At 38.8% G+C, this 17,144-nt stretch overlaps 1 protein-coding gene across 1 annotated transcript; it reads right to left on the bottom strand.

Annotated features, from left to right (window-relative positions):
- Window positions 1-146: 146 nt before the first annotated feature.
- Window positions 147-15,996, bottom strand: glis2a (GLIS family zinc finger 2a). Its single transcript, XM_079889977.1, has 7 exons — window positions 15,584-15,996; window positions 8,376-8,521; window positions 5,994-6,133; window positions 4,923-5,093; window positions 4,148-4,281; window positions 3,712-3,830; window positions 147-2,735 (listed from the first exon to the last, which is right to left on the bottom strand). Exons 2-7 carry the CDS (start codon window positions 8,509-8,511, stop codon window positions 2,098-2,100), a joined length of 1,338 nt encoding a protein of 445 aa, XP_079746103.1. The 5' UTR covers window positions 8,512-8,521; window positions 15,584-15,996; the 3' UTR covers window positions 147-2,097.
- Window positions 15,997-17,144: the final 1,148 nt, after the last annotated feature.

Genomic DNA, 17,144 nt, shown 5'->3' with positions numbered 1-17,144 from the left:
TCCAGTTGTAATACAAATAAAGCAAAAATATCCTTCTGCTGATTATATGAATTAACCTCACATTCAACTAACCAAACATTTACCCTTTGACAATAAACATAAAAGCCTTTAATCCCCTTTAGATAAAACAACACTGTACACACTTTGGTAATTGCACTCTTTATTAGACTTTTGCGTCACAGTCCTCGATTTCAAAATCTCATTCCGGTCACATTGACAGACGTCCTGTTGTATGGAAAGACTTCATGAGACATTAGCCTCAACGTCAAGAAAACATTTACGATAGAAGACTATTGAACTAAATCTGGTAAAATACACTCACAATATACATCCAAATGTATTTAATACATTGTATTTCGTCAATAACGACCTTACAATAGAAGGCACTTGGTACTGGTAAAAATATGATCAATAAAATATCCTGTGCAAATACATTTCATTAAAATACTTGCGCTGGCCTTGACAGGCCATAGTCTTAGCATTTATCCATTGTGCATGGCAGATATCAAATCAGAGCGATACATATGGGATTCCTGGTGCAAAACCAGGCGCCGTCTAAGTGAGAAAGGTCAGCCATGCATAAAGGTTTAGTAATCCGCTAGCCACAGAACTTAATAATGGATAAAAAATAGTGGAATCCAAGTGGACTCATGTCATCATATGACACAGTTTTGACACAGTCAATGTCTCGTCTTCGAAAACGTACAAAACATAAACACAGTTGCACCATTAAATGGCTAATAATGAAGAATAAAAGCTGATGATTACTTATAGCAATCACAAATTTTGCTTGACAAAATCATTCAAAAGGTACTTTTCATATATGTCCCGAATTGGTCCAGAGAGACTAGTTGTTCTTTTAACTAGTTGGTTTGATACACACTACAATAGGGAGCATCCCAGTTTTTAAAAAGATATCACATTTCACCCTAATTTTTCAGTTTAGATTATCTCTGCCTTACTCTAACGCTCACTGAACGTTAACAACGCTAATAATTTAATAACACTTTTAAAAGTAAGAATGAGTGAGGAATGCTTATTTTTCATGCTGTACATTAAAATGCTGTTATGCCTAAATTAACTTGACCGATTTTAGGGTTTTATTTTTCATGTAATATATTTTTTAATTGAACATATCCGGCCTACTCGTTGTCCTAGTTGTGGAAAAAAGTTTAGTACAAACTGCTTTGTTGGCTCACAGCGTCATATCATATGCTTTTTATATTCACATCCTGGTCACTTTGTTTGGCCACTGTGAGTCAACGCAGCATAATTATGAGTTAGGAAGCTCGCCCACTAGGTTTCTCGTCAGACGTCACATTGCATACATTCTGACTTCTTTGATGACATAATGATTTATAATGTGCACAGATGATGCATGAATATTACTGTGTCAGCAAGTACTGAAAAATTAATATTTGAATGTTGCCACATAATATTGTGTAATAACTCTGTATGTAAACTCTCCCATAATGATTCTCCTAAAAGGCAGCACCTTAATGACTAATCCAAATATTGTGTGTACGATTGACTGAATCGGTTTCCTCTAAGAAGTGTACTATAAAGATCACTTTAACGATAACTATAATAGTGTCCACACCAAATAAAGATAACATTGTTTATCATTGTTAAATGCTCCAGCTCTTTAAAGCAGGATGGATTCTGATTGGCTGTCATAATTTATCAAAGTGATTCCAATAACATTGTTCCTCTGTGTCGTTATCGTTATAGTTGTGGTGTGGACTGCGATACTCTCACAGAGTTAGACAATTATTAAAACCTTTTATAGTTATCGTTATTGACCTTAGTGTAAACAGCCCGTAAGGCCTTGTTCAGAAACAAAAGAAGAATTTTGGGTGTATCTGACACAAACCAGTTTTGTTTTTGTAGTGTGAACAGAAAACAAATAAACCGGATTCACATCACATTCGTGAACAGTTCAAATTCTGAACTCTCAACTGTTAGATCATATTTCCAAGAAGTTTTTTTTAGCCTCATTCGAGACGAGATGTAACGGATCTGCTTTCTTTCAGTTTGATCAGGTGTGAAATCCAAATCAGATTTGTGTGCAGTGTGAACAAGGCAATATGACTCTCTTTACGTGGTCGCCATGTGTTTCAAGAACAGCATTCCCGGAGGGATCACGACCCATGAGTGAGGGCCCAGTCCTGCTCCCATCCTGCCTTCATCTTCATCATCATCAGCATCCTCCTCTTCCTCAACCCCTCTTTCAGACTGTCCTCCACTGAGTCCGAATGGCGGCAACAACAAGGGGTGTAAGATAGGCACCTTCCCGAGCCCAAGAGCACCGGAGCTGGGGTACAGCACGTGCCCTGCTCCTAAAAGCGGGCCGAGCCTGGACAGATCCAAGGGGTGACCCCCAAGGGGCCTGGTAAAGGTGTGAGCTCCAAATAAGGTTGTCGCCGCACCTGGCAAGATGAAATGAGCCGCCCCTGGGTAAGATCGATCCATACGTCGGCCATCAACCGGTGATGCGCCGTCCGATTCCAGCCTGTTGATTCTGGGAGAAGTGGCGCGTTCCTGCACTACAGCGTGGCCGTGTGCCTTGATGTGTTTTCGGAGAGAACTGGGGTCGGTGTAGCGCTTCAGACAGCCCACCATTTTACAGCAGTAGGGCTTGTCCACGTAGTGCGTGCGCGTGTGTTTGAAGCGGTCGCTGGAGTTCGAGTAGCGCTTGTTGCAGCCTTCGTAAGGACAGATGTACGGCTTCTCTCCTGAGAGGGCAGAAGAGCAAGAGATAATCAAAGGCTTGTACTGGAGGAATGCAGGGTTCGAGACAGCCGAGGTCCGTCAGGGACAACCAGACGGCACAGGCCTGTAGAGACCTGTCATTTTGTGTGGGGAAATGGTGATGTGTCTGAATGTTAGGAGTGTCAAAAGTACTGGCATTCTGGTATTTAAAACGTTAACAATACAAATCTAATTCTACAGTTAATTCTACAGACTCGGTACGCAGAGCGCGGATTAAAATATTGGTGCACCTATTAAAAATATTGTCTGATAGCATAATAAATCTAAATATAATTTTTTTTTAAAATAATTATAATCATATAGATTTACAAATATACAAAAAACACTTATAATTATATTTATACAATAATGATTTATTTAATTGTAATTAATTATTAAATCATTTTGATTTACTAATATTGTTATTAATGAGAATAATTATTAAATAAAATAATTTAAGTACTTTTATTTAACATTGATTGCTTTTGTATTATAATTTCAATATCTGAATGTTTTCTTGAAAACTTGATGCTGCTGTTAGATACCTGAAAAACATCAAGCACCATTTACTTAATTTGTATAGTCTACTTTATCTTTATTTGATCTAGAGACATGATTAACAGGCTTGGCTTCTTCCTTGAAGAATTATTTACTTGAAGGGATAGTTCACCCAAAAATGAAAATTAGCCCATGATTTGCTCACCTGGAAGCTATCCTAGGTGTATATGACATTCTTCTGACATCATGGGCTAATTTTCATTTTTGGGTGAACTATCCCTTTAAGTAAATAGTTATTTAAGTAATAATGCTTCTTCTGAAAGAAGAATGTCATATACACACAGGATGGCTTCAGGGTGAGTAAATCATGGGCTAATCTGATGTGTACCATATTATCTGTGTGTGCATATTTGATGTTTCACACACAGAAACTGGTTCTTCTTGCAAATGCGTGGATCTCACCTGTGTGTGAGCGTGTGTGTATTTTCAGGTTTTCCAGGCGGGAAAAGCTCTTGTGGCAGGTAGGACAATGATGAGGTTTCTCATTGGTATGAGTCCGGATATGAATCAGCATCTTGTACCTGCATTAAACAAATGGATCCTGGATTAGTGCTCACCTACTGTACACACACACTGTCCAAAAGCAAACATATCTCGGAGAGTGATGGTTTTAAAAGCAATTTCATAATCATAAATTATTTTATTTTTTTAAAGAATGAATATGAATATGAATATATTATGAAAAAATTATGATTATGAAAAACTAATACATAAATGTAAATATATCTTGAGTTCTTTTTTTCTTACCTACTTTATTTTTCCTGTTTTAATCATAAACCTCACCTAATTTTGCTTAGAAATAATGTTAAATCCCATGAATGCGCGTATATTGTCTGACCTGGCATTAAAGCCTCTTCCCTTGCGCGCGCAGCCCTCCCAGTGGCAGCAGTATCCTGAATTCTTCTCCGGTTTCACATGCGAGTCATTCACATGGTCCACCAGATCCTGCAGGCTCTCGAACAGCAGATGGCACTACAGAGTAAAGACAGAGAGTGCATGAGGAGCAGAGAGGAAGATGAGGAGCACAGAATGAACATATGTGTGAATAGCGCTTTTAATATTTAAAGGTGCTGTATGTCGTTTTTTTTTTTTTTTTTTTTTTTTTTTACTGTACTAAAGCACAAAAATACCATAATATGTTTGCAGAGAATTAGGAAACATGCTACGTTCACATACGTTTCTCAGAAAAAAACAATGCTACAGCAAGTTCTACTTTGAAATGTACTATACAAAATTAGCATCAACAATGCTAGGATGTTGTGGGTGGTTGCCAAAATCCCTTTAAGGCAAGTCATTTCACTCGGCGGCCATCTTTGAAACGCCTCTCGGGAAACTATTTCAGTCATGCGAGTACAGCTTAAAACTTTATAGTTATTATAGTTATCATTCTTGATGTGAATGGCCCTTAAGTCTATTGGATTTTTTTGTATTTTATCACCCACGTCCATTCACTCACATCACTCATGTCCATTATTTCCTGTTTTATAATACATTTGCACTGTCCTTGTTAATGTGTTTCTCTTGGAAACCGATTATGGCATGTCTGACATTTATTTAGTCATCAACCTCATGATCATGGATCAAAACAGTAAAACAGGCTCTCTGTCACTCACCTTACGCCAGCGACAGGCCAGCTGCTCGTCACTAGAGGGCTCAGGGGAGTGCCGACCAATCAGCATCGAGGAGGGCAGGCGCAGGGCACCCTCTGCACCAATGGGCAGAAAGAACTGGAAACCTGGAGGAGGAGAGGCGCTGTCCTCGTGATACGTGGTACTTTCGGATTCCTGTGAGTAGAAGAGCGTATGTGTCAGTAATTCATTTCTGAATCATGCCCGACTCATCATGGTTCAGGAGTAGGAGACCACCTCGTGCTCGGACAAGTCTGAACATGTTCCGATCAGGGGTTCAGATCAGGATACTGTGTGAGACTGGACTGAAATGAATTAGTGTGTGAAATAGTGTCCCATAAATTGAATTATGGGACTGTGCATAAGGCAGTCATTCTTCCAGCAGAACGCAGAAGAAACATTGTCTACACCACAGATTTTGATTCATCCCAGTGATTTTAATCATTAGAAGCTTGTTTCCGCCACAGAATAAAACATTTTAAAAGATAATTGCGATACATTTGCGAGTTTACATCTCCCAATTCTGACTTTATTTCTCAGAACTGCGAGCATAAAGCCAGAATTGCATGAAATAAAGTCAGAATTGCGAGAAATAAACTCACAATTCTGACTTTTTTTTCTCGCAATTGCGAGTTTATATCTTGCATCTCTTTATAGTTATATAAAGAGTTATAAAGTCCAATTCTAAGGAAAAAAATACTTTTTTCCTCAGAATTGCGAGTTTATATCTCACAATTCTGACTTTATATCATGCAATTCTGGCTTTATCTCGCAGTTCTGAGAAATAAAGTCAGAAATGGGAGATGTAAACTCGCAAATGCATCGCAATCATCTTTTAAAATGTTTTATTCTGCGGTGAGTTTATTTCTCTCAATTGTGAGTTTATATCTGGCGGAAACAAGGCAAATTTGTTTTATTCATTTAATGATTTGAGGCAAAAAAATAGTTCATTTTGGACCCCGGTAACACCAGTAACAAGCATATAGGATTTAGTCATGTATTGTTCACCTGGCAATTTTGTTCCAAAACAAAAGAAGTTGTGGGAAAGTTACTCACTGAGGCCAGCAGAGGCGCTGTGGGGCTCCAGCTGGAGCCGCTGTCTATGGGAGAGGGTGGTGAGGGAGAGGAGGATGGAGACAGACTCAGATCCACAGCTGTGCATGATGAAGAGTCTGACATGTCTTTATCAGCTGCATCTGGAGAGAAGAAGAGAGGAGGTTAGTTTGTTACAGGCTCTTTCTGCAGTTACATTTTTAAACCAGCTGGTGGTCAAGAGACTATCTAATCGGCTGCATCCGAAAACGTAGGCATGTGACTTGTTGCCTAGCTGGCCTATCAGACTTGACATGACTTTGCTGGCAGCGTTTGTGAACGAAGGTTCCTCACGAAACAGTAGCAGTTTAATGATCTACAGAAAAATAGAGCGAGGTTTGGAGAAAACCACTACAATAGTAATTTCTAGCTAGAAATGACATCAAAAGTGGAAAACATTGGTCAAAAACGTACAGTTTACACAAACTGACCACTAACTTTCAGGCGCAATCTTTATTTTCTAGCTCAACTGTCACGGAATGGAAAACACAGGTTTGTGGGAAATCAAAGACAGCGAAGGATACTTCTACTGTATGCTGCCTTCAAAAATCCATCAGATGAGGGGATCTCAGGAGACAGGAAGTGAAGTTAACTTTGGATTCAGACGTGCCTTGATCCCTGCCTACCTTGCAATGCGTCCTCTGAAAGCAGCATTTATCAGTTTTCAGATGCAGCCATTGAGTCACTGAATTATTCATCACTGAAGCAAAATCCACTGATTTTTTTCAGGACCTAAACAAGGTACTGACTAGGGGTGTAACAATTAACGAATTTTCTCGATGGATTGATTATCGATCCATCTTGAAACATAGATTTTTGAATCGTGAACAGTGGTGGATGCAGAAAGTGGATAATAGGTGTGAGATTTGAGAGAAAATTCTCTCTAATTTGCCAATTTAAACATTCAAGCGCAAGAAGAAGTGAAAGAGAACTTGTGCGCTGTGAGAAGATTTGTGTGTGCGATCGTCCGAAGCGCGAACACAGAAAGCCGCGTCTCAGACAGCGCACAAATATTGAGTTCTTTCAAGTCTTGCTATTGAACGGACAAATTCACACAAAAATGACGTCAACATGCCCAGTCTTGGCGAGTATCCTAGCAGACATAGTAGGTTATGTCTTACGTGAAAGTAAACATTCGAAAATTATGTTTTAAAGTGACAGCAGCCTAATATTCCTGCTGTATGTGTTTTTAATGTTAACCAAACAACAAAAGACAAGAAAATCACTCACTGCTCTTGACTGAATAACTTTAATAATGATTCATCTTTCTTTAATTGATACAGTGAAGATTATATGCAATCATGTTGTTTTACATTTGATTACTTTATTCAATTTCTGCATTGAAAACTGTACTATTAGATTCCTAAATAACCTGAAAAGCACTGTTTAATGTATTTGTATCTTTGCTCCATTGTATTTATTTGTGCTGTTGATTGTATTTAGATGATTTGTTCTTATTGTCTTTATTTATATTTGACAGTAGTCCTTTTTACCCCTGAACATAGCACATACCGAACCGTACCGAAACCATGACCCCTAAAACAGTGATAAAAACCGAACCGTGAGTAATTAGAACCATTACACCCCTAATAAACTCCAATGATTTTAGACCTGTCAGGTTCTGAAACAGAGGACCTAGAAGCAAAATTAAAATCAACAATGCTTTATTAATCCGCCCAAACAGTCGGGCTGCCGAGTCTCGAGACAGATCCACCAACAGGTGGATTCAATCCGTTCATCATATAAAGCAATCGAGTTTCTTCAGAAAATTTTGACTAAACCGCTCAATTCATATGGATTCGTTTTACAATCTCTTTCTCTTTAACTTTTCAAAATGGTGGTTGCATGGAGTGTCAACGGAGGGACAGGAATCTCTCAGATTTCATTAAAATATCTTCATTTGTGTTTCGAAGATGAACGAAAGTCTTACGGGTTTGGAACAACATGAGGGTGAGTAATTAATGACAGGATTTTCGTTTTAGGGTGAACTATCACTTTAACATGAACTAACAATACTACTTATAAAGCCTTTTTAAATCTTGGCTTATGTGAATTTCTACACACAGCATGCCAATGTTTAATAGGCTATTAAAATAAAGAGATGTAGCATCATTAAGAACTAACATGATCTAACAATGGACTGAAGTTTTTTTCTTTGTCTCCCCACTCTCTGAATCGTCTAGAATCGAATTGTTTTGAATTAGCAAAAATAGTTCTTGAATGGAATTGAAAACCTGTGAATTGTGAACCAAATCGATTCTCTGTCTACTCTACACAAGGATTCACACCCCTAGTTTGAAGCTTCATCTGTATAGTCTTATGTAGTGGTTTGTGTGGTTGACTAACCAGGGCTTGTGGACTTGTGCAGTGCCCGGGGTATTCGCGCACGGGAAAAGTGCAGCGGGGCACAGATGGACGTTCTGAGAGTCCTGTCAGGGCCAGAGAGAATCTTCAAGTCCAGGGGCTCATCCAGCGACAGCATGGCTTCGATCCTGAGAAAATCAAACCATATTATTATAATGTTACCGACTTCACAGTGGCACCAGCACTGTGAGACAGCAGTGATTTCGCAGTTTGTTTTTTAGAAGGAAATGCCCTCTCTCTCACACACACGCAGACACACTCCCACACACGTGCAGCTCCACTTCAGCAACTGTAAGTCATTTACATTTCTTTCTGCCAGGCAGGTCAGACACACACACACACACACACACACACACAGAGAAGCAGTTCATCACACCAGCAGCCACACTGCAGTCAAAACATGCAGAACGCATTACAGAGATATATAGATCTGAGTTCTTTGCTTTCCTTCATTCTTTTCCCCCCAGTCTCAGTTTCTTACTGTGATGCAGAGGAAAAGTTGATGAAGAGTGGGCCTCTGGCTCCACATCCATTGGGTATGTGTGTGTTTGTACAAGGGGGTCCAAAAATCAAAGACCACTAGTTAAAAAATAAAATGAAATAAAATAAAATAAAATAAATTTAAATGAATAGTCTAAGACCACTAGTTAAAGTAGGAATGTGCCGATATAAAATTTCTGGCTGGTAATTATTTTCATGTTATGGTCGATATTAGAATTCTGTATTATTTTGTGTAAATAAAATAAAATAAATACAATTTAAATCAATCATAGTCTAAGACCACTTGTTAAAATTAGGAATGTGCCGATATTAAAATTGTGGTTGATAATTATTTTCATGTTATGGTAATTTTTTAAATTTTGTACTATTTTGTGTAAATAAAATAAAATAAATAAAACTTAAATCAATAAATCAATCGTAGTCTAAGACCACTAGTAAAAGTAGGAATGTGCCGATATAAAATTTCTAGCTGGTAATTATTTCCATGTTATGGCTGATATTAGAATTCTGTATTATTTTGTGTAAATAAAATGAAAAAAAAAAATGAAAAAACAACTTCAATTAATCTTTTTAAATTCAGATTTATATATATATATATATATATATATATATATATATATATATATATATATATATATATATATGTACACTCACCTAAAGGATTATTTGGAACACCATACTAATACTGTGTTTGACCCCTTTCGCCTTCAGAACTGCCTTAATTCTACGTGGCATTGATTCAACAAGGTGCTGAAAGCATTCTTTAGAAATGTTGGCCCATATTGATAGGATAGCATCTTGCAGTTGATGGAGATTTGTGGGATGCACATCCAGGGCACGAAGCTCCCGTTCCACCACATCCCAAAGATGCTCTATTGGGTTGAGATCTGGTGACTGTGGGGGCCATTTTAGTATAGTGAACTCATTGTCATGTTCAAGAAACCAATTTGAAATGATTCGAGTTTTGTGACATGGTGCATTATCCTGCTGGAAGTAGCCATCAGAGGATGGGTACATGGTGGTCATAAAGGGATGGACATGGTCAGAAACAATGCTCAGGTAGGCCGTGGCATTTAAACGATGCCCAATTGGCACTAATGGGCCTAAAGTGTGCCAAGAAAACATCCCCCACACCATTACACCACCACCACCAGCCTGCACAGTGGTAACAAGGCATGATGGATCCATGTTCTCATTCTGTTTACGCCAAATTCTGACTCTACCATCTGAGTGTCTCAACAGAAATCGAGACTCATCAGACCAGGCAACATTTTTCCAGTCTTCAACTGTCCAATTTTGGTGAGCTTGTGCAAATTGTAGCCTCTTTTTCCTATTTGTAGTGGAGATGAGTGGTACCCGGTGGGGTCTTCTGCTGTTGTAGCCCATCCGCCTCCAGGTTGTGCGTGTTGTGGCTTCACAAATGCTTTGCTGCATACCTCGGTTGTAACGAGTGGTTATTTCAGTCAAAGTTGCTCTTCTATCAGCTTGAATCAGTCGGCCCATTCTCCTCTGACCTCTAGCATCAACAAGGCATTTTCGCCCACAGGACTGCCGCATACTGGATGTTTTTCCCTTTTCACACCATTCTTTGTAAACCCTAGAAATGGTTGTGCGTGAAAATCCCAGTAACTGAGCAGATTGTGAAATACTCAGACCGGCCCGTCTGGCACCAACAACCATGCGACGCTCAAAATTGCTTAAATCACCTTTCTTTCCCATTCTGACATTCAGTTTGGAGTTCAGGAGATTGTCTTGACCAGGACCACACCCCTAAATGCATTGAAGCAACTGCCATGTGATTGGTTGATTAGATAATTGCATTAATGAGAAATTGAACAGGTGTTCCTAATAATCCTTTAGGTGAGTGTATATATATATATTAAACTAAAACTTAATTTTGACATCACAAGGGGAAAAAAAGCAAAAATATCCAATACTGGCCAATACGAATATAAATTCATTGTGCATCTCTAGGTATTTTTTTTTTATTATAAAATATATTAACAATTTACATGGGAAGTGAAAAGGGGACTTTCTATTGTTTATTTCCATGTGTAAATAAAAGATCTCAAGTTTTTGGACCCGCTGAATGACTTCTCTCCTGCCTTGATGTGCATTACATAAATATTCAGCTGACAATGTAATTACTTTCTTCACTTGCACAGGAATGGGGAAATACAGCACCTTTAAAACACCCCCACATTCATCATTGCCCAAAGTTGCCTTTTTCTTGCAGAGAACATTGCCTTAACTGTTGAAATGTCGATCTTCCTGCAAACACTTCTGGTTTTCATGTACTTCTGCAAGTTTTCTTTTCCTCATTCCTCTGATTTGCTCTCTCTCTGTGATATTACACAGTATTGCAAAAGCTTTGATTCCCGAACACTTCCCCTAGTCTCCTCCCTCGCTCGCTCTCAGTCGCTGGCATGGGGGTTTGTTTTCAACTTCTTCCTCGAGCTCCACCCTTACTTTCTGAGTTTTATATACACACTAACATTGAGACATACAGTACAAACACCACACAAATATTGCACGCATTTCTGAATGTCGACCTGCTGGTAACATTCAACAGGTTTTAAAAATGGGAAGCTGCCTTTCAATAGCCCTGTTTCGATCCACCCATTTTTATGCACATTTTGGGATATCGCATAAAAAACACTTGATGGAAACGCAAAGATGCGCATAAATTCTAAATATTGTATTATTTATTCTTTTAATTTTGGCGTGAAATACCACCCAGAAATGTATTTTAAAAATCAACGTTTATGATTGTAATCTCCAGACAGACAAGCTCAAGGTCTCTCTTTCTTGTTCTCTGTTTCTCATTCCTCCACATTTGCGAGTGTCTGTAATTCTGGCCCTTTCACTACTTTGGTTGACTTACACTGAAAAGCAGTGGGTGATCATTCCTTTCCTACTTCTCTTTTTCACTCCCTCCTTCCAAATCTCAGTGATGCAATCCCATTATTTAGCTTGCAATCTCAGAGTCTGGCATGAGGAAGAGAGACAGAAAAAGAAATAATGAGAATGGAGTGCTAGTGCCCCAAATACAACGTATATATTAGGGCTGGGTGGTATATCAAGTTTGTGCGATATATCGACGTATTTTTATAAACGACACAAAATGATGCGACGATAACGTTTATATCGATATACAGTAGCTTGATATTATGAGCGCATCTGAAAAAAAAAAAACACTGTAAAAAAAAGTTGCTGCCTTAAATTTTTAAGTACAATCAACTTGGAGATTTAAGTCAATTCAACTTAAATTACATTAAACTGAAATGTGTTGAATCTTGTATAACTTATAAAAGAAGTTAACTTATTTTAATGAGTTAAAGCAATGTAAAAACATATGTTGTCATAACTCATTGATCATATAATATTTTACAGTGTGGCGGAAGAAACAGACTGAGTTGATTATTCTGAAGACCCGTGATTAAAAAAACACTCTCTGCCATTCATCCATAACAGGATAAGGGTGGAGAGCAAAACACAGCTTAATAATGAATCACTGATGAGGAAGAAACAACAACATCCTACAGAAGGCAATGAACACCACATCGCTCCCTCTCTCTCTTTTTCTTCATCACTCCTTCTTCACTCTCCACCCCCTGCGTCTGGCAACAGGACAAGGTCAACATAGCCTCCCCTCCTCTAAAATTCCCATTCCTTCTTCTCTCCTTCTCTCTCTCCGTATAGTCTGTCATCCAGACACACACACAAACACACACATTCCTCTGGCCACAGCAGATTCACTCAATTTGTTTCCACTGCGCTTTTAAGTGTACACTAGAAATGCAAAGAGAGAGCCAAGCTCATAAACAATAACAAGAAGCAGCTGCGGACCGAGCGCGCGCAATCGTGCGCAGTTTCTCCAGCGACACGGAGCAGAGAGGAAGTCTGGGAGAACGACGCGGCAGAGAATCAGATGGACGGTGTGGATTAAGTGCAATTCGAAATTCTTCAGACATCATTTTCTCTCCTCTCGCGCTCTCATATTTCTCTCTTTCTCTTGCTCGCTCTGATTTTCCATGGCTTTCCTCCTCCCCTTGGATTGCTCATGATTCGTAAAGGCCTCCAGGAACTCTGTCCAACCTCAAACTCAAGCCAAAGGGGGGAGAGAGATTGAGAAAATAGAATGAGACATAAGGGTTGATGAAGAGAAAAGGGAGGGAGGGAGCTCAGGAATGAATTCTCTGTGTTTCTTTTGGAAATGAACATATATTGCTCAATACCGTGTGTACAAAGCGCTCTTGTATAGGTAAAGTTTAGGACAATGTCATGAGGAACTACTGGAGACAAAGAATTTCAGAAGCAGCCATTGGTGGTTGGCGTTTCACAAGACAAGAATGTGCGGTTTCATCTCTCCTTTCTGCTTTCCTCACCCATTCTCTCCGCTGAACCCAACGAACCTCAATGCAAGTGAAAAAACCACACTATAAGTCAAAACAGAAGTATTACGAACACATCCGTGAAAAATCACAGTGAACAATGTCTCACGACCCACTGAAACATTCATGCACATACTCCCCAGCCACACACATTCAGCCACAATCTGTCTCTCATTCCATTCCTTAGACTCTCTGTTAATGTTGCAGTTTGTTGCATCAGGACTGGGCTTGGCGTTGCACCGAGAACCTCCCAAAGTACTGCCATAACCACCATAGACACTGAGCTGGACTCAGCAAACACCCACAGATTCGGATTAGCAATCATCAGTATGGGTTTTTCAATAGCCGATTCTTCTGACGCACATTTGATAGCTTCCAATCTTGAATATTTCCGTACATCTGCGATATATGCAAAAGTTAATGGACCTTAGAAAGGGTAGACGCCATATAAACTAGTTTGCGAATTATTAGCGAAAATTAGATATGATATAGGACCTTCGAACAGTATGATCTATTGTACATCTATACCTCACATCCTCATTTTCATTTGAGAAAAATAAACCTGTTAAAGGTGTTGTATGTAATTATTTTGACTGTACTTAAGCACAAAAATACCATAATATGTTTGTAGAGATTTAGAAAACATGCTTAGTTCACTTCTTTGTTTCTCTGAAAACCAATGCTACAGCCAGTTATTCTACTTTTGAAATGTTTGTTCGGTGTCAAAATGTCTGTTTTTGTTTTAGACTTTGTGACCCCGCCCACTGCCAATTTACCCAAAAGTATTTAGACACCCAGGGTTGCCAGTTGGCAGAAAACGGCGTATTGTAGCCATGGAAGCCAGAAAACAAACTGGGTCAGAGATTGCAGATTCTACCCGACATAAAAAGCACTGTAATAAAAAAGCTTTATGACAAGAGGCTTATTAAAATGCGGATATATCAACTCATTAACTTAAAGCTTGTCGCCTTCATTTCCAATTGCGCTCACTCCTGTTGTGTGTTCTCAATCTGGCAACCCGCATGAGCATTGAATCTGAGGAGGAGGGGGCGGGGAAAACAACCCTCTCTAGTATTTTGAATTTGGATTACAGTACCTAATTCAACGACTAGCCCTCAAGATTACATACTCTCATCCCTTTTTGAGCAAAGACATGAAAATACGCTTCATTAAATTGTTGTAGTTCATGCATAAAGTGAAAGCAAAAGTGTAAAAACTTGTTTACTTCAAAAAGTAAAAGTGTAAATATTTATTTTATAAATTATATTTTTTCTAAATAATTTGTAATCTAAAATGTATAGACACTCAAATCCATGTCTAACCAAGTTGTGTTCCAAATTTGAAGTTGATATCACAAAAATTGAGCCCTCTAGAAGGTTTTAAATACCGTTTCATGGTAACGCAACTTTCAATTTCAAAAAGGGTTTCACAGGATGAAGTTTGTTTTCTAATTTATGATGATTACTAATGTGAGTGGGAAAAATGCAATAAAAGCACGCCAAGTGTCCCGCTAATCACAAAAATGTCTTTCAAATTGGTTAACAGCTTAGCCTACTAGCTAAGCATAGCGTGAAGTGGTTAAGAAAAGTTATTCTGATTAGCCACAAGATATCACAATAAGGCAGGATAGGATATTTGTTTACCCAACATTTAAAAAAATAAACATCATGACTGCAATAAAAAGTGTCTTGTATGATGTTTAGGGGGTTTATTTCACAATAATGGACTGCTGACTGTAAATTAGCCAACTTTTCACACACCTACCGTATAAAAACATGAACAAACATGAAATATTTTAACGTGCAAAAGAAAGAGACCACATGAGTAATACGGGAAATGTGAAACTAGCACAGATAGAATATATCTTATAGGAGACTATATAGGGGGAGGAGGGGGGTTGGGGGAGGCAGTATACAAAAATATTTGACGTAGAATAACTGATCAATCAGAATCAAGTATTCTAGAAAGCCGTATAAAGTAACATGATATTACAGCATCTGGAACACAAATAGACTCCCACCCACTAGCTCAGGTGTCCTCCATTCACACCTGTAGCTACCCTGACATGATCATTGTCATAAGTTATATAACACCAGGTGGTCTCTGTTTATGACGGAGTCTGTTTATCAAACCCATTTGGGCTATATCTATTAAGAAATTGGGTCAGACTGTCTGGATAAAACTTGAGCAAAATAACACACACACACACACACACACAACCCTAATGTTTTTCTAGAGGTGTGCCGATACATTTTGTGTCTGTCCAGATGCACGCGACATACCCGGCGGTTTTACCTCAATAATGACGTTCCGTCGGATTCCGAAATACGTGACCCGCTGAGACGACTTGAGGAGCGCGCGCGGTCCGTTTAACGCTTAGATTAAAACGCCAGATGTCTTCATCAAAAACACTCCTGGATCCAGTTGACCATTTCTAACTCACGCACAATGCGAAATTGTTTAGGCTAAAAAACGTAAGCTGCTCGTTTAAGGTAAGAGCGTATACAATTGTCGGGAAATATTATGTCAAGTTACGATAAATCGTTCCTAAATAAATACATTTCAAAGGAGCATCGCTTGCTTACGACGCCTGTCTACTGTCTCCCGGCTTCTTCCTCAATCTGAAAAAGAGACGGAGGGAGAGGGAGGAGAATAAGACAGAGGGTGGAGGACATGAAATGATGATTCTTTATTTTTTTCCTCCAGATGTGCTCTCTCTCTCTCTCTCTCTCTCTCTCTCTCTCTCTCTCTCTCTCTCTCTCTCTCGCTCTCTCTCAGATTACGGTATTATTCTCCTCCATCCCGCCCTGCTGTGTGACCCCGCCCCCACCATGGAGACGTATCGTGAAGACGTCTGTTTCGCGTCGTGAAAACTCTCGACTTCGGTCGAAGTGTCTTGTCGTAGCCTTATCCTCAACTCAACTCTCATTTTGCTTGTGTAATAAAAAAAAAAAAAAAAAAAATTATATATATATATATAACTACATTATACATTTTGCAACATGTAGTTGGATTTGTGCTTTAGTTTCTGTGAAAGAAAATTATCGTAACAAAAAGTAGCCTATTTTACTACATTCATATAACCATATAGGCTAATGTATATGAATGCTATAAAGTACAAGCATACCAAGTTGTAGCTACATGCATTATGGTAATATTGGCACTTTTAACACTTTTTTGTTAGTGTAAGCATCCAGTCAAGTCCAGGGATGGGCTAACTCGGTCCTGAAGGGCCACTGTCCTGTTAGCTCCAACCCCAATAAAACTCACCTGCTTTAGCCTTCTAGTAATCCTGAAGACATTGATTAGCTGGTTGAGGTGTGTTCGATTAGGGTTGTGCTAAACTCTGCAGGACAGTGGCCCTCCAGGACCCAAGTCATTAGAAGCGCCATCTGGTGGTCACTTGAGATACTGTCTAAAATTAAAGTCCCAATGAAATCAAAATGGACAATTCTGTTTTTTTTTTTTTTTTGTGGAATACTGGAGTATTTACTATAAATGAATTATTTATTTTAAATTCATATGCCCTTGAACTCTTGCAGCAACTTTTCTGATGATGTGTTTATTGGCGCATGGGCTAGGCAATGCATGCCACTTGTCGCACGCATGATATCACAGCAATAGTTTAAAACCAGAACAATCCAATCAATTCCCCATTAACAAAATCAAGTATTTTTTGCCGTTTCACTCGGACATATGTCAAAATATCACAACTTCTGTTTCATGCCAACTTACGTTGTTTTACCATGAAAAATATGGTAAGGTGGTGACTTTTCATGCTTTTTTGTTAGTGTAAACGTAGTCAATATAAGTGCACCAAAGTGGTGACCACAACTAAGCTCTTGTTTATGTTTAA

Source organism: Squalius cephalus, assembly GCF_949319135.1.
Source record: "Squalius cephalus genome assembly, chromosome: 13".
In the NCBI taxonomy this organism is placed as follows: domain Eukaryota; kingdom Metazoa; phylum Chordata; class Actinopteri; order Cypriniformes; family Leuciscidae; genus Squalius; species Squalius cephalus.
This window is presented reverse-complemented; position numbering and strand designations above follow the sequence as displayed.

Bases quoted from the DNA above. Each gene is read 5' to 3' on its own strand.
- glis2a (XM_079889977.1), bottom strand. From the start codon at position 8,511: ATGCTGTCGCTGGATGAGCCCCTGGACTTGAAGATTCTCTCTGGCCCT. The intron at 4,282-4,922 runs GTGAGTGACAGA...TTTACTCTGTAG, and splicing joins TGGCCTGTCGCTGGCGTAAG to TGCCATCTGCTGTTCGAGAG. The intron at 2,736-3,711 runs GTGAGATCCACG...CTGCCCTCTCAG, and splicing joins ACACACACGCTCACACACAG to GAGAGAAGCCGTACATCTGT.